The sequence below is a fragment of the Myotis nattereri genome (assembly GCF_964212035.1).
Source record: "Myotis nattereri genome assembly, chromosome: 15".
In the NCBI taxonomy this organism is placed as follows: Eukaryota; Metazoa; Chordata; class Mammalia; order Chiroptera; family Vespertilionidae; genus Myotis; species Myotis nattereri.
The window spans coordinates 34,090,769-34,114,782 of NC_138090.1; the positions used below are offsets into that span (position 1 = coordinate 34,090,769).

Here is a 24,014-nt window from a genome sequence, read left to right on the forward strand (position 1 = left end):
ACATGCATAACCTCCTCCACTATCAACATCTTCCACCAGAGTGGTACCTTTGTTATAGTCAAGAAACCCATACTGACACATCATTATCCCCCAAAGTTCATAGTTTACATTAGTGTTCATTCATAGTGTTGTGTGTTCTATACACTTTGAGAAATGTATGATGACATATATCCACCACTAGAGGCCTGATGCACAAAATTCGTGCACGGGAGGGGTCCCCTCAGCCCAGCCTTTACCCTCTCCAATCTAAGACCCCTCGGGTGATGTCTGACTGCTGGTTTAGGCCTGATCACCCCTAACCACCTCTGCCTGCTGGCCTGGTCATCCCTAACTGCCCCCCCTGCTGGCCTGGTCATCCCTAACTGCCCCCCCACCGGCCTGATCACCCCTAACTGCCCCCCCTGCAAGCCTGGTCGCCCCTAACTGCCCCCCCTGCAGGCCTGGTCACCCCCAACTGCCCTCCTTCCGGCCTCTTGCATGATCCACACTGGAGATTGAGCCCACAACCCCATAGTTCATAGGTCAGTGCTCAACCACTGAACCACACCAGCCAGGAACAGCATGCATCTTTAACTCATTATGATTTACTTAGAGAGAATACTGAATTACTAAAAGAATATACATCAATCTTACAACATTATAGATATGTTTCCTGATATCCCCATCTTTTGTTTTTTGGCTTTGCCTCAGAGAGGTCCCAGTGTCTGTGTCCCGCGACCCTGTGCTGGAACAATGAACGCTGCAAGTACCTCTGCGAGAAAGCTGCCCTCACGTTCCTGCCCAATGCCAGACAATACAGTTTCTCTCCGTATGAGTCTGGGTCCCCAAATTCTCACCCGGAACTGGAGTTCAGAGCAGTCAGGAGCTTGTATCTCCCTCCAGATTGAAAAAGACAACAGCGTACCAAGCTGCCAGCCCCTTTTGCGCGCGCCTCTGTACCTCCACACTTCCACACCTCTGTACCTCCTACTGGACTCAATGTGCTTTTCTCTTTCCTTCTAGTTGTAGAATTTCCACTCAGCCAGCCTTCCTGTGGTTCTGGATGATATTAGTTTTGTCTTTTAGTTGTAGTTTTAATGTGGTTGTGCGCAGCAGCAAGTTCAGGTGTTTATCTATGCCATCTTTGTTGTCCAGACTCTCTGTACTTTCCATTCATTTGTACTGTGAACCTAAAACTCCCCTATAATATAAATTATATTAAATGGGTTAAAAAAACAAACAGATTAGGCAAACAGAAAACAAACACCAAAATGGCAGCCCTAAATCCAATTATACCTTTAATTGTGTTAAATGTAAATGGACTAAACACTGCAATAAAAAGGGCAAAATTATTAGAATGTCTAAAAAGCAACATTCAAATATGTTCAGTCTATAAAAGACATACTTTAAATAACATAGTCACAAATATACTAAGAGAAAAAGGATGGAAAAACATATAAACAGTAACTATGGAAAAGCTGATTTGGCTATAGTAAAAGCAAAAAGTCTATGATAAAAGTAAATACACCATTATGTAGTAAAATATAACAATTACAAATGTATACATATGTGTACAGTTTCAAAATACATGAAGTAAAAATTGGCAAAAGTAAAATGAGACTTTAAAGTCCCAAATGAGGTTCCAAGATGGTTGCAGAGAGGCTGGAAATGGCACCCACTTGCTCCCAGCCCCACATCAGATTTACAGCTAAATTATAGACCAATTAACTTGAAAAATCACTTGAAGTATAGCTGATCTGGAATATTATAACCAAGGAGTACAGAAAAAGCCACAGAAACTGTTAAAAAGGGCAGAGATGGGGAAGGGGAGATGCAGTGGCGGCTGAGAAGCTGGAGGGATATATCACTGTTACAAAGCTTCCCCTCTATAAGAGCATGGGGTCTCAACCCTACACAGGGATCTCTAACCCAGAACAATAGATTGAAAGAGAAGCCTGTATAGCATCAACGGTGAAAAAATCAGTGGAATTCTGTCTGCCTGGGAGATTCTGACCACACCATCTCAGGGAAGGAGCGCTCCTATTGTTACAGCCAGAGTCTGGAGAGTTTGCTCTGGTCTCCAACTGCTGGAAAGGCCATGCTTTCGTAACTGGGCCCTGCAGAAGGGTCTGCTGGCTGAACCTGGCAGTGTCTTTAAGAGGCCCTCTATTTTTGGGCAGAGATCCAGACAGTGACTAATATGTGTGGCTTGGGGAAGAAGAACGGTCTCCCCCAACTTGTTGAGATGCATGGATGGCTCCAGTCCTGCTAGGTTCAGCAGCACAGGGGAATGGCACAGGGCTGGGATATTTGGCCTGTACTGCTGGGTTCAGAGCCCAAGTGAAGCTGGAAATTTTGGCCCTGGACTGCTGGGACTAACTTCATGGAGAGATAGGAATGCTCCATAGGACTGATTTTCAGCCCACTTCTGCTTGGTTAGGTGGTGAGAAGGTGCAGGGGAGTGGTACCAGAGCTGGGATTTTCAGACTGTGTCTCCTGGGGAAGCTTTTGTCTAGGAGCCAGACAGGTAAGTGATGGGCTCTGAGGCTGCTTTGCTTGTAGGAGGGCAGGTTCAGACTCCCCTGTGAGTTCAGCCCATGCCACCATGGAAAGGAGGAGTGCCATAACCCTCCTACAGGTTACATGGACCACCCCAGATGGTAAACTGCTTGGATGAGCCCTGCCAATACTGGATACTCCACTGGGTACAGTTCGGTGTGTGGGGGGTGGTGGGAGAATGGCTCAGAATGAAGACATTCAAAGTGTGAGACCGTCAGAGGCTATTATTTTCAGATAGTGAGGAAAGTGATTCCTCTTCCTGCGGGCTGGGCCAGCAACATCCTCAACGGGAGACTTCTGATTTAGCCCAGGATGGCTGACCTTGCTCCAGCAGAGAAGATTGGCTATACACAACCCTAAACAGCAGTGAGCTTCCTATGGGGAATTAGAGTTGGAGACTACTTTCCCCTCATTGAGTGCCTGAATGCATGATCCCCAAGTAAGGCAGCCACAACCCCTATCTTGGATAGCCTGAGTTCAGCTTAAAGTTCCTTGTTGGAAGGTTTTGAAGGAAGACCAGGAAACCTCATGGGAGAGGAAGAGTAGCTAACAGGTGGAGAAGGCCCTTAGTGAGCCTCAGTCCTATAAGGTTCTGCCACCAGCTGGAAGTTGGAAGAAGCTGACCCTTTTACACAGATTGACCCCTCCAATGTAAATGCAGATCTAGAAGATGCAGACACAAACAATGAACAGTGTGATAGAGACAGGCAGCCCAAGGTCAGTTACACAGCATGTCTGACAGCAACCTGCACCTGAAACCCACCCAAGAGCTAAATCCAACTATCCACACAAGTGGCACACCCTAAAGGGGATCCCGGTAGGCATCAGACCCTGCTGGAAACAACCCTGCTTCAGGGGCAACCCCTATACAGCATGTCATACACAGTGATTGATGTTTACCCTTATATTCACACAGCCTCTGAAAGGTTAACTCAAACCACAAAAGGGTCAATAGCAATCAAGCCTCAACTACAACAGGGGGTACACATAACCCACAAGAAACATTGCTGGAATACAGAGCTCAGGTCATCTGGAAAAGGATGCCACTGAGACCAATAAGACATCTCGAGACTGCACCTGCACAGCAGCCTGCACACATGGTCAAGGTTAAGCCTGAATATTGTTCCCACCCATGAATGGGCCAAGAGCAGTCAAGACCCAATTACACCAGGAGAGCCCACATAATCCACAAAAGGGACACTCCTAGAGAACCCAGCTCAGGAGACCAAGGAGACCACTCCACTGATCCCAAGGGACACCTACTAATTAAGGCTACCGGATGAAGTCTGAAACACATAGCAGTTCTATCTAATACAAAGAGATAGGCAAAATAGAAAGACAAAGAAACAGGCCTCAAATGAAAGAACAGGAAGAATCTTCAGGAAAAGAGGTAAATGAAATGGAGGTAAGCAATATTCCTGATATAGAGTTCAAAGTAATGTTCATAATGATGCTGAAAAACTCATGAAGAGACACAGAAACAATGAAAAATAACCAGTCAGAAACATGAATAACATATCTGACATAAAAAAATACACTGGAATGAATAAAAAGTAGGTAGGATGATGCCAAAGATTGAATCAGCAATTTGGAAGACAAAGTAGGAAAAAAACACCAATCAGAGCAACAAAAAGAAAGAAGAATTAAAAAAAGAATGAGGCCCTAACCGGTTTGGCTCAGTGGATAGAGCGTTGGCCTGTGGAATTAAGGGTCCCGGGTTCGATTCCGGTCAGGGGCATGTGCCTTGGCTGTGGGCACATCCCCAGTGGGAGATGTGCAAGAGGCAGCTGATCGATGTTTCTCTCTCATCGATGTTTCTAACTCTATCCCTCTCCCTTCCTCTCTGTAAAAAATCAATAAAATATATTTAAAAAAAAGAATAAGGGAAATTGAAGGGAACTTTGGGACAACATGAAACATAACAACATCCACATCAGAGGGGTGCCAGAAGGAGAAGAAAGTAGCAAGGGATAGATAAGCTCTGAAGAAATAATCCCTAACAGAAAACTTTCCTAACCTGGGGAAGGAAAAAGTCACACAAGTGCAGATAACACAGAGATTCCCAATCAAAAGGAACCCAAAATGACACACACCAAGATACATCATACTTAAAATAGCAAAGGTTAAAGACACAGAGAGAACCTTAAAGGTAGCAAGAGGGAAACAATTAATTACCTACAAGGGAATTCCCATAAGGTTGTTGGCTGATTTTTCAACAAAAACTCTACAGGCCAGAAGGAAATGGCATGAAATATTCAAAGTAATGAAAAACAAGGACCTGAAACCAAGTAAACACGATCCAGCAAGGCCATCATTTAAAATTAAAGGTGAAATAAGGAACTTCCCAGACAAGAAAAACAAAACCAAAACCAAACTAAAGAAATTCATTACCACCGACCCACCACTGCAAGAAATGTTAAAGGGACAGCTTTCAGAAGTAGAAGAAATACAGAAATACACACACACCCACATACACACACATACATACACACACACACATGTACTAGGTGTATCAGTTAATAATGCAGATTTTTCTCAATAGATGGAGGTACACATATGTTGATATATATGCGATTTAATATGTATGCTATTTTGTTGTATTGACAAGCTTCAAAACATATGTCAAACTTTCAGAAGGCATTAACATCATAGATATTTTTATGCTTAAAAATCTCGAATTTCGTGCCAAAAAAAGAGCATTTGTGGGAAGTTTTAATTCATTACTTTATTTTGAAGAAAAGTGCTGCTGAATACTTCAGGAAGCTTTCATGGTTTCTGCGTCTCTTACATGCTCCATCTCAAGAGATTTGTGAATGCTGGTTTAAATGCTTTAAAAGTGATGATTTCAATGTGAAAGACACAGAATGTCCAGGTCAACCGAAAAAGTTTGAAGACCAACAATTACAAGCATTATTGGATGAAGATGTGTGTCAAACTCAAAAACAACTTGCAGAAAGATTAAATGTTGCTCAGCAAACAATTTCTGATTGTTTACAGGCAATGGGAAAGATTTTAAAGAAAGGAAAATGGGTGCCACAACAACTGAATGAAAGACAAATGGAAAACCGAAAAGTCACCAGTAAAATGTTGCTTCAACAGCACGAAAGAAAGTCTTTTCTGCATTGAATTGTGACTGGTGATGAAAAGTGGATTCATTTTGAGAAACCCAAATGCACAAAATCATGGGTTGATCCAGGTCAACCATCAACATCGACTGTAAGGCCAAATCGCTTTAGGAAGAAGACAATGCTCTGTGTTTGGTGGGATCAGGAAGGTGTGGTGTATTATGAGCTTCTAAAACCAGGTGAGACTGTTAATACTGATCACTAGCGACAATAATCAATTTGAACCATGCTTTGATCATGAAATGACCAGAATGTGCCAGAAGACATGGCAAAATAATTTTGCTTCATGATGACGCACCATCACACACTTCAAAACCAGTTAAAGACACATTAAAAGATCTTGCCTCGGAAGTATTATTCACCAGACCTTGCTCCTTCAGATTACCATTTGTTCTGATGATGGCACATGCACTTTCTAAGCAGCACTTCAAAACATACAAAGAAGTGGAAAATGAGGTCTCTGAATGGTTTGTCTCAAAACAAGAAAAGTTCTATTGGGACGGTATCTACAAATTACCTGAAAGATGGGGGAATGTGTAGCTAGCAATGGACATTACTTTGAATAAAGCACTTCTGATGTTTCTCTTGAAATTATCGTGTTTTCTTTGATTACAAAATATGCATTATTAACTGGTACATCTAGTATATATATGAACTCTCTCTCTCTCCCTCTCTCTCTCTCTCTCTCTCTCTCTCTCTCTCTCTCTCTATATATATATATATATATATATATATATATATACATGAACATAGACATAAAGAATAAAAATGGTAATAAGTAAATACCTATCAATAATAACCTTAAAAGTAAATGGATTAAATGCTCCCATCAAAAGACATAGGGTAGCCCTAACTGGTTTGGCTCAGTGGATAGAGCGTTGGCCTGCAGACAGATTAAAAGGTTCCAGGTTTGATTTTGGTCAAGGGCATGTACCTTGGTTGCAGGCACATCCCCAGTAGGGGGTGTGCAGAAAGCAGCTGATCGATGTTTCTCTCTCATCAATGTTTCTAACTCTCTATCCCTCTCCTTTCCTCTCTGTAAAAAAATCAATCAAATATATTTTTTTAAAAAGACAAAGGGTAGCTGAATAGATAAGAAAATCTGACCCATATATATGCTATCTACAAGAGGCCCACCTCAGAACAAAAGATTCACAAAGGAGGAAAGTGAAGTAATGGAAAAAATTATGCCATTCAAATGGAAACAAACAAAAAAGCTGGGGTAGCAATATTTATATCTGACAAAATAGATTTCAAAACAAAGGCTACAACAAAAGACAAAGAAGGTGACTACATAATACTAATGGGACTGATCTAACAAGAGGATATAACCCTGATAAACATATATGCACCCAATATAGGCGCACTTAAATATATAAAAATACTCTTGGTGGACTTTAAGGGATCGATTGACAGCAATATAGTCATACTAGGGAATTTTACCAACACACTGTTATCAATGAACTAGAGGCCCGGTGCATGAATTCATGCATTGGTGGGGTCCGGTGGGCCTGCCCTGATGGGGGCACATCGGGCAGGCTGGCTGTGGGATCTAATGCTGGAAGCTATAGCTTTCCCCCAGCTAGATCTAATTATACTTTAAGGATGGCCAAAAGAAAACCCACAACAGAACTGTTTTGCATTTCATGTGCCATGAGATAAAGTTGTTTATGTGTTGTTTGCAAATGCAAGATGGATGATGGCCCTTGAATGATTTTTGCATTCTTCTCGGGGCTCTACCCTCAGTTTCCCAATATGATCTTCATGTCTGTTTGTTTAAAAGTTTTTCTGTTTTTGAATGTACCTACCCTTCGCTGTTGCTCCTGGAAGCCCATGGGTCCTCTTTGCTGCCCCTTTTAAAGACAGATTGAAAGCTCACCTAATCTGCAAGGCACCACAATTTCACAAAATCCCCACCCAGCCTCTCTACATTCTTCAGCAAAGGGCCGCCATTCCGTTAATGCTTAGGTCACCTTTTTGGTTAATTTGGGAGGTCTCCTGGGGCTGCAGGCCATGGAGGGAGAATTCCACACCTTGGCTGCAGTATTAGCAGAGCCCTCTGGAGACTTTGATTAGGGACAGAAGGGACTGATAATTATTTTCTTGTGCTCTCACTAAATGTACATGCATCAGGGAGCCAGGCAGTGATTTAGTGGTGCTGGGGCCGGTCGGGGGCAGGACTGGCCAGAATGAGGGGCCATGGGTGGTTTCCTGGCTGGCCCCGCCCCTGATCAAGGTGGGGGCCCCACTTGGGGGCGTGGCTGGCCAGGGCAAGGGGCCCCAGTCATTCCAGTCATTCTGCCGTTTAGTCTCTGGGCTTTTATTATATAGGATAGATCTTCCAGGCAGAAGTCAACAAGGAAACAGCAACTTAAAGGACACACTAGATCAGATGGATTAACTGATATTTAAAGAACATGTTATTCCAAAGCAGCAGAATTTATGCTCTTCTCCAGTGCACATGGAGAATTCTAAAAGCTAGACCTCATGTTAGGGCACAACACAAGACTCAATGAATTAAAGATTTAAATCTATGAAGCAAGTTCTCTGAACATAATGGCATGAAATTAGAAAACAACTAAAATAGAAGATAATAACATTAAGACACATGAAGCCTAAATAGCATGTTATCTATATATACAAAAGGCTAATATTCAAGTGTCCCCTCGGGAATTTGACCAGGAGTTCGATTGCTTACTATGATGTGCGCTGACCACCAGTAGGTGGCGCAGAACAAAGGAAGGCCCTGGCCAGCAGCCAGAAAGCCCCGATTGGCCCTGATTGCTGGCCAGGCTGAGGACCTTACCCGGTGCATGAATTTCATGCACCGGGCCTCTAGTTAAACAATAATAGGTTACTAATAAGATGAAGAAAGAAAGAAAAAATAACCTGGAAACAAATGAAAATTAACAACAACCCCAAATTTGTAAATACAGTGAAGGCAGTTATGAGAGGGAATTAGCATACTAGACTACCACAGGAAGCAAAAATAAAAATAAAATAAATATTCTAACACTACACATTAGAAAAAACACCTAGGAAAGAAAAGGCAAGATGAGGTCAGGGTAAATAGAAGGAAATAAATAATAAAGATAAGAGATTTAATAAATGACAGACAGAAAAAAACACAAAAATGAATGAAACCAAGAGCTGGTTCTTTGAAAGATAAACAAGATTGATGAATCTTTAACAAAACTCATTGAGAAACAAGAAAAAACACCCAAATAATAAAATCAGAAGTGAAAAAGGTGAAGTAACAACTTACATCACAGAAATACAAAAGAATTGTAAGAAAATATTATGAACAATTATGTGCCAACAAATTGGACAACCTGGGTGAAATGAAAAAATTCCTAGAAACATCTTCCAAAACGGAATCAGGAAGACATGAATAGACAGATAACCACTAATGAAATTTACCAAACATTCAAAGATAAACTAACATTCAAAGAAAGACTAACACCTATCCTTAAACTATTGCAAAATTTTCAATAGGAGGGATGCCTTCCAAGCTGTTTTTACAAGGCCAGCATTATCCTATTTCCAAAACCAGATAAAGACACAACAAAGAAAGAAAATTATAGGCCAATATCCCTGATGAACATAGATGCTAACACCCTCCACAAAATGTTAGTAAATCGAACCCAGCAGTACATTAAAAAGATCATACACCATGACAAAATAGGATGTATACTAGCAATGCAAGGCTAGGGTAATATTTGCAAATCAATAAGTTAAATAGATCCTAAACAAAATGAAAGATAAAAATCATATAATCATATCAATACATGCAGAAAAAGTATTCAATAAAATCCAGCACCCATTTATGATAAAACCTCTCAGCAAAGTGGAAATAGAAGAACCATATCTCAACATAATAAAAGCCATATATAACAAATCTAGAGTCAACATCATACTCAATGGGCTAAAACTAAAACCATTTTCCTGAAGATCAGAAACAAGAGAAGGATATCCACTTTTAGCACTCTTTTTTTTTTTTTTGAATGCAGAACTCTCCTTTACTATAACAATATATAAAATAAACAACTTTAAATATTCATAACCACACCAACCACACATTACCATGACTGCTGTTATTATTCAGCTTGCTCAAATGTGAAGGAATAACTTACAATTCTTGAAATCATTAACCATACAAATGTGGAAGTGAAATGCATGTACATATTTTTAAAGTATATACGTTTTTACTGTCTTCACTTTATTCATCATCTCAGCATTTTCATACATCCTCATTCAGTTAAGGCCTTTTATTACTAAGAGAGTCGGCACAGCTATATTTGCCAGTGGTAACAGTCTTAAGTTAATGAGTAATAACTGGCAGTTACCAACTGATTTTTGACCTACTTCCTTCTTTCTTTAGAACAAAAAAGAATTTTCACCTAAGCATCCATTCCAACCCCTAAAGGCAGTATTCTTCAAACAACTCCTTTAAAAGCACTTTAAACAGCCATTTCCATTTTAATAGTCGGATGAGGATTGTACCCCTCAATCTGAAAGTCTTCAGTCTTGAAGTCATCGATTGTCTCAACTTTTCGAAGGATTTTGAGCTTTGGGAAAGGCCTTGGTTCTCGCTGAAGCTGCATTTTCAGCGGCTCAATATGATTCAAGTAGATGTGTGCATCTCCCAACGTGTGCACGAAGTCACCTGGCTTCAGGCCGGTGATGTGTGCGATCATGTAGGTGAGCAGGGCGTAGCTGGCGATGTTGAAGGGCACACCTAGCCCCATATCTGCTGACCTCTGGTACAGCTGGCAGGACAGCTCACCGTTCACCACGTAGAACTGGCAGAGGGCATGGCATGGAGGCAGGGCCATCGAAGGAAGATCTTTTGGATTCCAAGCACACAGGATGATTCTTCTGTCGTCAGGGTTGGTTTTGATGGTGTCAATCACCTTTTGCAGTTGGTCTACTCCTTGATGGGAATAATCTGAATCCATATCTTTGTAGTCTGCCCCAAAATGCCTCCACTGAAAGCCATAAACGGGGCCTAAATCTCCTTCTTTTCTGCTGGAGAATCCCAGGCTGTCCAGGAAGTCACGGGACCCATTGGCATCCCAGATTCTCACTCCCTTGGACGACAGTTCTTTAGCATTGGTGGATCCCTTGATGAACCACAGCAACTCCTCCAGGACACCCTTCCAGAACACACGCTTGGTTGTCAGCAGAGGAAACTCATCTCTCAGGCTGTAGCGCGCCTGCATGCCGAACACCGACAGGGTGCCGGTGCCGGTGCGGTCGTCCTTGCGGAAGCCAGAGCTGAGAATGTGCTCGATCTGCCCCAGGTACTGCAGCTCCCCATGCGGCCGCGGCTTGGCGCCCGGCTCCAGCGCGGCGGGCGGCGGCGGGGGCAGGGGCAGCTCGGAGCCGGCGGCGGGCATGGTGAGGGCGCAGCTGTGGGTTCAGGGGCGGCGGGTCAGGTGGCCAGACCTCCTGCAGGCGCCTCTTTTCCCACTGCCTCTGCGCGGTCGACTCCGCCTCTTCCTGGTGGCTGAGGTCCGGGCCAACCCCGAGCCGCGCGGTCTCCCGCCTCCTGGCGTCCGCGGAGCGCGCACAGCCGCAGGCGAGCCGCGCCGTCTCCCGCCTCCTGGCGTCCGCGGAGCGCGCACAGCCGCCTGGGGGCCGGGCGGTCTCCCGCCTCCACTTTTAGCACTCTTATTCAACATAGCAGTGGAAGTCCTAGCCATAGTGATCAGATGAAATAAAAGGCATCCAAATTGGAAAGGAAGAAGTAAAACTTCCAATATTTGCAGATGACATGATATTGAACATAGAAAACCCTAAAGACTCCACCAAAAAACTACTAGATTTAAAAAATGAATTTGACAATTTAGCAGGATACAAAATCAACATACAGAAATTGATGGCATATTTATACACCAATAATGAACTCTAAGAAAGAGAAACTAAGAAAAGGATCACATTTAAAATTGCAACAACAACAAAAATAAGTTACTAGTCACTTACATAACCAAGGAGGTAAATGGCTTGTACTCAGAAAACTATATGACACTGAAGAAAGACACAGAGGAAGATACAAACAAGTGAAAGCATATACCATGTTCATGGGGTTGCAGGAATTAATATAATTAACATGCCCATACTACCCAAAGCATTCTATAGACTGAATGCAATCCCTATTACAATACCAATGGCATATTTCAAAGACCTATAACAAATGCTCCAAAAATTTATATGAAAATAAAAAGGATTCCAAGTAGCTGCAACAATCTTGAGAAAGAAGAACAAAATTGGAGGGATCACAATACCAGATATCAAACTATACTGCAAAGCCCCTGTAATCAAAACAGCCTGATATTGGCACAAGAACAGGCAGATAGATCAATGGAATAGTACAAAGAGCCTATAAATGAACTCATGCTTTTATGGTCAATTGATATTTGACAAAGGAGGCAAGAACATACAATGAAGTAAAGACAGTCTCAACAAATGTTGGGAAAATTGGACAGGTACATGCAAAAAAAATGAACCTAGACCAGCAACTTACACCATATCCTATATAATAATCCTATATAATAAAGAGGTAATATGCAAATTAACCCTCACACCCTCACAATATGGCTGCCTACGACCAGGCCGGCAGGGGGGTTAGTGAGGGATGACTAAATGACTGAACAAGCAGGCTGCATGGGGCAACCAGGCCAGCAAGGGGTTTAGTGAGGGACGACCAAATGACTGAATAGCAGGGGAGGCCGTGAGGGGCGACCAGGCTGGGAAGGGGGGGCAGTTAGGGGTGACCAGGCCAGCAGGGGGGGCAGTTGGGGGCGAACAGACTGGTGGGGGGGCACTAAGGGGTGACCAGGCTGGCGTGGGGGGGGGCAGTTAGGAGCAACCAGGCCAGTAGGGAGGGGGCAGTGGGGGAGACCTGGCCAGCAAGGGGGGGGGCAGGGGCAACTGGACAGGCAGGCAGGTGAGCGATTAGGAGCCAACAGTCCAGGATTGTGAGAGGAATGTCTGACTGCCGGCAGCCAGACATCCCCTGAGGAGTCCCGGACTGGAGAGGGTGCAGCCTGGGCTGAAGGGACCCCCCGCCCCTGTGCACAAATTTCGTGCACCGGGCCTCTAGTACAAGAATAAAAAAGACTTAAATGTAAGCAATGAAACCATAAAAATCCTTAAAGAAAACTTAGGCAGTAAAATCTCAGAGTAATATTTTTGCCAATATGTCTCTGAGGGCGAGGGAAACACAGGAAAAAATAAAGAAATGGTACTACATCAAACTAAAAAGCTTCTACACAGCAAAAAAGCCAGCAACAAACAAAAAGGGAACCCACCATATGGGAGAACATATTTGCCAATGATTCATCTGATGAAAAGTTAATCTCTAAACATATCCTATGCAATAAAGAGGTAATATGCAAACTGACCCTCACTCCATCACACCACCACAAGATGGCTGCACTCACAGCAGAGGCAGGGTTCCTGTAACACAAGATGGATGCGCCCATAGCGGAGGTGGGGTTCCCGTAACAAGCTGTAACAAGCCATCAGCAGGGACCTGTGGCTGCGTGGCGCTGGGCCAGGGAGGAGGACCTGAGGCTGCATCCCCTGCCCAGTGGGGCTTAATGGGGGACCTCAGGCCATGCCCCCACCTGATGGGGCTTGATGGGGGACCTCAGGCCATGTACCCCACCCGGCGGGGCTTGACGGGGGACCTCAGGCCACACCCGCCACCCTGGTGCTGGGCCGGGGGACCTGTGGCCGCACCCCCAGACCTGCGGGGCTTGACGGGGGACCTCAGGCCACGTCCCCTGCCTGGTGGGGCTTAAAGGGGGACCTCATGTCGTGCCCCCCACCCTGCAGGGCTTGATGAGGGACCTTAGGCCGCACCCCCTGCCCTGCGCCTGGCCAGGGGACCTGAGGCCATGCGCCCAGCCCAGCAAGGCTTGACGGGGGACCTAAGACTGTGCCCCCACCCCAGCGCCTGGCCTAGGGACCTGAGGCCGTGTGCCTGGCCTGGCGGGGCTTGACAGGGCACCTGAAGCCGTGCCCCCTGCCCGGCGGGGCTTGATGGGGGTGGGGCCGGCCAGGTCTGGATCTTGCCCAATGGGGGTGGGGTCAGCCGGGTCTAGGTCTCGTGCGATTTCAAGGTGCATGCGGGTGGGCAGGGACTTGATTCTGGGTCCCGTGGTGTGCCCCAGACTCTGACAGGAGTAAGATTTTCATATACATTTTACTAATTTTCTTTCATCTCTGACACTTCTATAGAGAAAGGGCAAATAGCAATACTAAAATATTTCCTCTAATTAATTCCCTTTTAATGTGCATGAATTTCATGCACCGGGCCACTAGTATGTATGTGTGTGTGTGTGTGTGTATGTGTGTGTGTGTGTGTGTGTGTGTGTATATATATATATATATATATATATATATATATATATATATATATATAAATTATACAAATGAAAACCAGAAAGGCAAACAATCCAATTAAAAAATGGACAAAGGACTTGAATAAATACTTCTCCAAAGAGGACATATAGATAGCCAACAGACATATAAAAAATGCTCAAGTACACTACTCATCAGGGAAATGCAAATTAAAACTAAAATGAGGTATCACCTCACACCTGTCAGAATAGCTATTACCAAAAAATCAATAAACAACAAGTCACGGCAAGGATGTGCAGAAAAGGGAACTCTAGTGCACTGTTGATGGAATGGAGACTGAAGCAGCCACTGTGGTCAACGCTGTGGAGTTTCCTTAAAATATTAAAAATGGAGCTGCCTTTGACCCAGAGATCCTACTTCTGGGTATAGTCTGTAGGAAATAGGCCTCTGTGATCCATCTCCAGCATAGTCAACTTTTACTGGAAACGTTTGTTTTCTAACTTCCTGCCATTATGGAAACAGAATGTAGGGAGGAAGGAAGAGAATATAAGAGCAATGAAGTGTGGGTGTGGGCCAGCATCATGGTGAAAACCTCCGAGGTGCCTGCCTCAACTAGACAGCGGGAGGTGGAGGCAACTAGAAAAGGCCGCAGCCCAATTTTTTGAAATGGCCCAATGGGAGACAATAAGACCTAGGTGACATATGAGGAAACACGTGATCCCATAGTACTCAGCCAATGAGGAACCAAAGGAGGGACTGAATAAATGGGCTGTTTGCTGTCCCAGGTATGCCTGTACAACCGGTCGGACACCCACTCTAGAGAATGTATTGAAAGTCTCGTTTTTGCCATACTTCTGTCTCTGAGTCTGTTATTTGAATTCGGACAGGTGAGCATTTTTCACATTGTCTAAGAGTCTTGAACACCAATCAGAAAGAATATATGTACCCCTATGTTCATAGAAGAGTTATTTACAATAGCGAAGATCTGGAAAGAGCCCAAGTTCCCTATCAGTAGATGAATTGATAAAAACACTGTGGTACAGGGGGCCAAGATGGCTGCAGGATAAAAGGAATCTCTGACTGCTTGTTCCCCACACTGATGGACATGTGGCTGAACTTCAGGGAAACAGGTATGAAAAACCATTTCAGGTGAAGCTGGTATGAAATATTGTGAACAGAGAATGCAGAGAAAAGACACAGATGTGAAGAAGGTGATTCAACTCACACAGGTGGGCGGGTGGGAAAACGGAGAGATATTATGGCAGCGGAGACCCCGCCCGCCTGGTAATGCTGGGTCTCAGCACCACACGGATTCCTAATTCAGAAAAACAGAGAAGAAAAGAGGAATCGGTGTTGCCCTGGGTGGAGGGAAGCAGTGGAGATTCAGTACTCTTTGGAAGCTCAAACCACATCATCCAGGCAAGAGCATTCTCTCTGTTGTAGCTTTAAGGATAATCCATTTGACCTGGAACTGAGGTAGGGGACATGCTGCAAAGCTCCACACCGCAGAGCTTGGCTGCAAGGTACACTCGGCAGTGACTCTGAGGGCCACCGTCCCCTCATAGAATATTGGGTATAGAGCCAGAAGAGGGCTGATCTGTGTGCCTAGGGGGAAAAAAGTGATTAGCCTTCCCTAATTCGCTTCCACCTCAAGTGCATGGACAGTGCCCTGCCCACAACCTGGGAATTTGGTAAATACGCTATGTTCTGTGATTCGAGTCAAAGGAAACAGTGCAGGGCTAGAAATCTGCACTGGTAGGGCTTAGTCTGACAGTACAAGGGACAGGGACATTTCACCAGTTGGATAGCAGGTGGAGGCTCTGCCCAAGGGCTGCCAGCACTGCAGAAAGATTAAAGTGCCAAGAAGGGCTGATTTTTATTTATTTGTTTGTTTGTTTGTTTGTTTTTATCCTCTCCTACTTTGAGTGGCGGCAAGGGAGTGCCAGGGAACCAGGTGGAGCTGAAATGTTGCAAGTGTCTGCCCAGTAGGTTTCTGTCTGGGAAACAGAGGGGCATGTGCTGGGCCCTTCAGCAGCATTACAGGGAAGGAGATCCAAGCTCCCCTGCGAGTACAGCCAGCCCAGCCCTGTGAAAGAGGAAGTGCCCACCTTCCCCCCTACAGATTACAAGCACTACCTCCAACATGAATCTGTTTAAACCACTTGGGCAAGGTCCCGTTAGCCCCACAGAGCAAAGATCCATGGGGGAAGGGAGAACAACTTAGAGCAGAGACATTCAAGGAGCAAGACACAGGCAGATCCAGTCTCTGGGCATCAGAGGACCCATCCACAGGACTGCTGGGGCTCTCCCCTGACAAGTTCAGACTGGTGGCTGAAAACCAGGCAGAGATAGTGACTCACATTGATTTAATCAGAGGCCCTACCAGGAGGCCTGTGACAGACACACCAAGGGGCCAGTTTTGGACCACAGTAGAGAAACATCCAGCAAACTCCACAAATAGCAGATCCAAAGAATGAATGCAGTAAACACAGTAGGCACTGAAATCTGGGAAGCTGAACTCCACTTTTTTTCTTTTTCTTTATTATTATTTTGTATATAATCTTCTCTGTATTTTTTATTTTAGTTTTCACTTTGTTTTTGCTTCTCTTTCTCTCTCTCATATCCTTTATTTCTTTTTCCTTTTGTCTATCTAGTTTTTTCTTTCATTTTTTTCCTGTTTTTCTCTTCCTATTTCCTGTATTCTTTTATTCACTATTATTACCTTTAATTATTATCAGTCCATATACATATGTATATTTCTCTTCCTCTCTTGTATTCTTTTCCCCCCTTTCTTTTTCTTCACCTTCTTTCCTTTCACATTCACTTCCTTCATTTCCTTCTTTATGCTCTCTAATCTTTTTGGTCTCTTGTATTATAGTATTCTCCCCCCCACCCCAACCCCCTTCTCTTTTCTTTTATTATTATTATTTTTTAATTAAATCTTTATTGTTCAGATTATTACATTTGTTCCTCTTCCCCCCCCCCCATAACTCCCCTCCTCCCAGTTCCCACCCCACCCTCTGCCCTCACTCCCCACCCACTGTCCTCATCCATAGGTGCACGATTTTTGTCCAGTCTCTATCCGCATCTCCCACACCCCTTTCCCCCACAAGAATAGTCAGTCCATTCCCTTTCTATGTCCCTGATTCTATTATAATCACCAGTTCATTCTGTTCATCAGATTATTTATTCACTTGATTTTTAGATTCACTTGTTGATAGATGCATATTTGTTGTTCATAATTTGTATCTTTACCTTTTTCTTCTTCTTCCTCTTCTTAAAGGATACCTTTCAGCATTTCATATAATACTGGTTTGGTGGTGATGAACTCCTTTAGCTTTTCCTTATCTGTGAAGCTCTTTATCTGATCTTCAGTTCTGAATGATAGCTTTGCTGGATAAAGTAATCTTGGTTGTAGGTTCTTGGTATTCATCACTTTGAATATTTCTTGCTACTCCCTTCTGGCCTGCAAAGTTTCTGTTGAGAAATCAGATGACAGTTGTATGGGTAGGGTACTCCCTTGTAGGTAACTGACTTTCTTTCTCTTGCTGCTTTTAAGAGTCTCTCTTTGTCTTTTGCTCTTGGCATTTTAATTATGATGTGTCTTGGTGTGGTCCTCTTTGAATTCCTTTTGTTTGGGGTTCTCTGTGCTTCCTGGACTTGTAAGTCTATTTCTTTCACCAGGTAGGGGAAGTTTTCTGTCATGATTTCTTCAAAGAGGTTTTCAATATCTTGCTCTCTCTCTTCTTCTGGCACCTCTATAATTCGGATGTTGGTATGCTTGAAGCTGTCCCAGAGGCTCCTTACACTATCTTTGTATTTTCGGATTCTTTTTTCATTTTGCTTTTCTGGTTGGGTGTTTTTTGCTTGTTCGTATTTCAAAACTTTGACTTGATTCTTGCAATCCTCTGGTCTGCTGTTGGGAGTCTGTATAATATTCTTTATTTCAGTCAGTGTATGCTTAATTTCTAGTTGGTTCTTTATCACAACATCGAGGGTCTCATTAGATTTCTTGTAGATCTCATTAAGTTTATCAACAGTTTCTAGAAAATTATTGAAAGACCTTAAAAGTGTGGTTTTGAGCTCTATATCCTCCAATTCTGATATTTCTGTCCTGTTTCTTTGTCTCCGCATTTTTTATGCTTTCTTGGTGCACTCCCTTGTGGTCTTTGTGCGCAGTCTTGTTGTAGTTAAGCCTTGACTCTTGTCGGTAATACTGGGGGGGATTTGACCTCCAGGCCAACTGGCTGTGAGAATCAGCTGTGTCTGCAGTGGGAGAACTTCTATCCTCTAGGGAGGTGCTAATCTAGCCTTTGCCTGAGGCTATCTGCCAAATGCCTCTGTGCAGGGCTCGGGCGGGGCGGGTCCCAGGAGATCTACAGGGTGGGCGGAGTAAGCAGTTATGGCTGCTCTCATTGCCGTCCCCAGAGGCTCTGCCTCTCATAGAGTCCCAGCAACTGCTGCAAACCTCAGAGAGAAAGCTGCCTTCGAGTTCCAACTGAAGCCAGACAGTCCCGCTTCTCCTGTTTGAGTCTGGGTCCCTAGAGACTCGCCCGGATCTGGAGCTCAGAGTTTGAGACTCCCTCCTGATTGAAACAGACAACCGTGCCCTCAGCCGCCAGCCCGCTCTGCATGCACTCCGCACCTTAGTATTTTACTTCAGCTCTGCGCCTCCTCTGAGTCTCGGTATGCTTTTCTCTTTCCTCCTAGTTGTAGAACTTCCACTCAGCCAGCCTTCCTGTGGTTCTGGATGATGTCTGTTCCGTCTTTTAGTTGTATTTTTGAAGTGGTTATTCGAGGCAGCAAATGAAGGGACAGAACGGAACTTGAAAGAACTAAGCAGAACTAAGCAGAAATGCACCCTCCTCCCTCTTCAAGGACGAAGCAGGGACATACTCTTCTCCCTCTCCTCTATCTTGTCTTGCAAGGCTGGGCCCTCAGCCCAAGCCGCCCCCCCCCCCCCGAGAGTGACCACAAGAATGCTGGTATTGTCCTAAACTCTCCCAACCACCCACCTGAGTGGACCAATGAAGCTCCAGAAATGTAGCTAAGGTCCTAATAAGGCTATAGTGGAGGACGGCTCCAACCTTCAGATTGTGATGGTCACTTCCTGACCCTTATGCTGTAAAACCCTGACCAATCTCTGTAACTCACGCCACCCCTAAAGCCACCCCAAATAGCTAGCCCTATATAACCTTTGTTCTCCTGGGACACACTCTCTCGCCTCACCGCTGTGCCAGATAGAGGCTGGGAGCCAATTCTAGAATTGATCAATAAAGACTCGTTGCTTTTGCATCGGAGGAGGCTCCCTGGTGGTGGATTATTGGGGACCCCGAGCTCTGGGCATAACACAAACTCTGGCGTTAACCTATGCCGCCATCTTGGTTTCTCCTTCTCTTTTCTTATTCCTTCTTGGAGAGGTTGCTTTTGTTCTTGTTATCAGTTTTTATGGATTTTTATTGAGAGAGTGGAAGGGAGTGTGTAGGCTGACGTTCTAACCACTAAGCAATGTCGGCCAAGGCTGTATGTGTGTTCTTTTCCGTTTGTTCTGTCAACACCTGTATATCAGCTGCCATGACATGATTGGGACTGTAGCCTCAGTCAGCCAGCAAGCCCACCCATGAAAGGGACAACAGCAATCAAGAGCCAATTACAATAGGAGGGCCCACATAACCCACAGAAGGGATATTTCTAGAGCACCCAGCTCAGATCAAGGAGACTATACCACAAGACACCCACGACAGAAGGCCACACCAACAGTAGTGGAAGTCATAGCTAACGTGCTTAATATATATAATAAAAGCATGAAGAGGCAGCCAAAAGGGGGAGACAGAGAAATAGGCCCCTTATAAAAGAACAAGAGATTCTCCAGAAGAAGAGTTAAATGAAATGGAGATAAGCAATTTATCAGATATAGAATTAACATTAATGGTTATAAGGATGCTCAACACCATGAAAGAAGACATAGAAACTATGAAAAACAACCAGTCGAAAATGAAGAATGACATAGCAGAAATAAAGAATACACTGGAAGGATTAAACAGTAGAGTAGAGGAAGCTGAAAATCAAATCAGTGAATTAAAAGACAGTGTACAGAAAATCACTCAATCAGAGAACCAAAGAGAAAATAATAATTATAAAGCAGGAGCAAAGTGTAAGGGAACTTTAGGATAATATGAAACATTACAAAATCTGCATCATAGGAGGAACAGAATGATAAGAAAGTGAACAAGGGATAGAGAACATATTTGAAGAAATAATGGCAGAAAACATCCCTAACATAGCAAAGGAAAAAGTCACACAAGTTCAGGAAGCACAGAGAGTCCCAAACAAGATAAACTCAAAGAGGCCCACACCATGACATATCATAATTAAATGCAAAAATAAAAAACACAGAGAGAATATTAAAGGCAGCAAGAGAAAAGCAATTTGTTAGCTACAAAAGAGAACCGATAAGGCTGTCAGCTGATTTCTCAACAGAAACACTATAGGTCAGAAGGGATTGGCATGAAGTACTCAAAATAATGAAAAGCAAGTATTTGAAACCAAGACTACTCTATCTAGCAGGGCTATCATTCAACATGGAAGGTGAAATAAAGAGCTTCCCAGACCAAAAAAAGGACTAAAGGAGCTTAGTACCATCAAACCAGCACTGTAAGAAATGTTAAAGGGCCCTAACCGGTTTGGCTCAGCGGATAGAGCGTCAGCCTGAGGACTCAAGGGTCCCAGGTTCGATTCTGGTCAAGGGCATGTACCTTGGTTGCAGGCACATCCCCAGTAGGGGGCGTGCAAGAGGCAGCTGATCGATGTTTCTCTCTCATCGATGTTTCTGACTCTCTATCCCTCTCCCCTCCTCTCCGTAAAAAATCAATAAAATATATTTAAAAAAAAAAGAAATGTTAAAGGGACTGCTGGAAGAAGAAGAAATATATAGAGCAGTGGTTCTCAACCTTCTGGCCCTTTAAATACAGTTCCTCATGTTGTGACAACCATAAAATTATTTTTGTTGCTACTTCATAACTGTAATGTTGCTACTGTTATGAATCGTAATGTAAATATCTGATATGCAGGATGGTTTTAGGCAACCCCTGTGAAAGTGTCATTCGACTGCCAAAGGGGTCGTGACCCACAGGTTGAGAACCACTGATATATAGTGAGGAACATAGGCATAAAGAATAAAAATGGTGCCCAGCCGGCATGGCTCAGTGGTTGAGTGTCGACCTATGAACCAGGAGGTCACCGGTTCAATTCTCAGAGCACATGTGTGGGTTGCAGGCTCAATCCCCAGTAGGGGATATGCAGGAGACAGCCAGTCAATGATTCTCTTTCATCATTGATGTTTGTCTCTCTCTCACTCTCCCTTCCTCTCTGAAATCAATAAAAATAAAAATATTTTAAAAAGTATAAAAATGGCAATAAATAAGTACCTATCAATAATAACCTTAAATGTAAATGGATTAAATGCTCCATGCAAAAGACATAGGGTAGCTGAATGGATAAAAAAACATGACCCACATATATGCTTGTCTTTAAGAGACCCTCCTCAGAACAAAAGACTAACTCTGATTAAAAGTGAAAGGTTAGACTAAAGATGGCAGCTGGCAGGATGGAGGTGAGGGAGAGGATGTGAGTGAGTGATAGGGTGAAGGTAGAGTGTGTGTATGCGTGTGGTATGTGTGTGAGTGAGGGATAGTTAAATCCGACAGGAGTACCAGGGGCCAGCAGACCAGACTCTCCTGGGCAGAGAGAGGCTGCTACCGCTGCAGGCACTCCCCGGACTGCGGGACTCAGGCACGGAGTCCATGCCATCTTGAAGGGGAGAGCGCCCATCTGGAAACTCATCAACACCACCATCCAGACAGGCCTTGGACACTGCATGTGAACCAGCAGCCACTCCAGCCAAAATCTTGCTGCCCCGCCCACAGACTCGCAGACCCTGGGATCTCCACCTCCAAAGGAGGACCGTGCCTGCAGAGGTAGGTGCAGCCTCCCCCTCCCCAGCGGCAGACCTTCGGGCACCACAGTTGCGCGTTTCCAGCATGCAAGCCTCTGGAGCCCACCACCCCACAGGCAGCCTCTGGGAGCTACTGCAGGCGCCCGCTGAGTGCAATGTTGTGCAAACGGGGGTGCACTGCTCCATAGGAGAAATTCTGAATTCACTCTCCTGAACAACTACCAATAGACACTGTCACACAATTTCAATGCCAGGGCCCCTTAGGGTGCGTCAGAGCTCTGCGTGCATGCCGCACGCCAGAATCGCACTGCCAAAGTTGCGGTTTCCAGCAGGCAGGCATCTGAAGCCCACCACCCCACAGGCAGCCCCTGGGAGCCTCTGCGAGCCCCCCACTCGGTGCGATATTGTACAGACTGTGGCACACTGCCCCATAGGAGAAATTCTGAATTCACTCTCCTAAGTAACGGCCAATAGACACTGTTGCACAATTTCAATGCCAGTGCCCGTTAGGGTGCGTCAGAGCTCTGCGCGCATGCTGCAATCACACCGCCAGAGTCGCGTTTTCTAGCAGGCAGGCACCTAGATCCCACCACCCCACAGGCAGATCTGGGGAGCCACTGTGAGCCTCGCTGAGTGCAATATTGTGCAAACGGGGGTGCACTGCCCAACAGTAAAAATTCTGAATTCACTCTCCTGAATAACGGCCAATAGACACTGTTGCACAATTTCAATGCCAGGGCCCCTTAGGGTACCTCGGAGCTCCACTCCGCAAATCCACCACAGGTACCCCTGTGAGCTGCCACTGGGAGCATGTGTATCCATCCACAAACACAGTAGCAAAGACTGAGTCTTCCCACTCTATAGCTGCAGAACTCTGGACACTATAGTCGTGCTTTTCCAGCGCTAAGGCCTCCTGAGCCCACTGTGCCACAGGTGTGTTCTTATCCAAACAAGGGTGCATTGCTCCAACAATAGAAATTCTGAATACTCTCATCCTGGATACCTGCCCACAGATGCCTCGATCGCTTGGCTTCAACAGGGTCCTTCAGAGTGCGCCAGGATGCCGCACTGGCTAGCACACTGCGGGTGCCCTTGTGAGCTACCACTGGGAGCGTGGGTAGCCAACCACAGGCCCAGTGGCAAAAACTGAGTCTTCCCACCTTACAGCTACAGAACTCGGGATACCACAGTTGTGCCTTTCTAGTGTGCAGGCCTCCTGAGCCCTACCACCCTGACAGACAGCTTCTGGGTACCTCCGTGAGCCCCTGCTGGGCACGTGCGATTTTAGCCAAGGATGCAAGGCAGCAAAAATTGGAACATACCTCTCCCCAGCTGCTGACATCTGGACACCACGGTTGCACCTTTCCAGCTCGCAGGCCTACATCAAGAAAACCCGAATAGCTCAAGAGGGAGCTACACTAGATTACCAAGCTCAGGAGACCTGAGAGATCACACCAGCAGCACCCTCCTCAAAAGAACCGGGGTAGCAAAACAGTAGGGTCTAGGACACAGAAACAATTAAAATGTTAGAGAAAAACATGGGGAGACAAAACGCAACCCCCAAAGGAAAGAAAAAGAGGAATCACCAGAGAGGGAGTTAAATGAAACCGAGGCAAATAACTTCTCAGAGACAGAATTCAGAGTAATGGTTATAAGAATGCTCAAACAGCTGGATGACAAATACAAGCAACTCAATGACAAATACACACAACTCAATGAGAATTATAAGGAGCTGAATGAGAATGTCACCAATATGAAAAGGACTCAAGAGGAAATGAAAAACGACCTAGGTGCAATAAAGAACAAAATGGAAGGCATGAATAGTAGACTAGAAGAGGCTGAGGACCGCATCAGCGAGCTAGAAGACAGGATAGGAAAAAACACACAAACACAGCAGCAACTGGAAAGAAAAATTAAAAAACAAGGGAAGATCCGAAGGGAGCTTTGGGACAACACAAAATGAAACAACATCCGCATAATAGGGGTACCAGAAGGAGAGGAAGAGAAGCAAGGAATAGAAAACCTGT

The 24,014-nt window shown here is 44.7% G+C and overlaps 1 protein-coding gene and 1 long non-coding RNA gene across 3 annotated transcripts in view; both read right to left on the bottom strand.

Annotated features, from left to right (window-relative positions):
* LOC308531059 overlaps positions 1-24,014 on the bottom strand; it is a 64,717-nt gene that overhangs the window by 12,724 nt on the left and 27,979 nt on the right. The window lies entirely within an intron of this gene.
* On the bottom strand, positions 9,664-11,337 carry LOC308531662 (thymidylate synthase). Its single transcript, XM_081108711.1, has one exon. It carries the CDS (start codon positions 11,060-11,062, stop codon positions 10,124-10,126), a length of 939 nt encoding a protein of 312 aa, XP_080964837.1. The 5' UTR covers positions 11,063-11,337; the 3' UTR covers positions 9,664-10,123.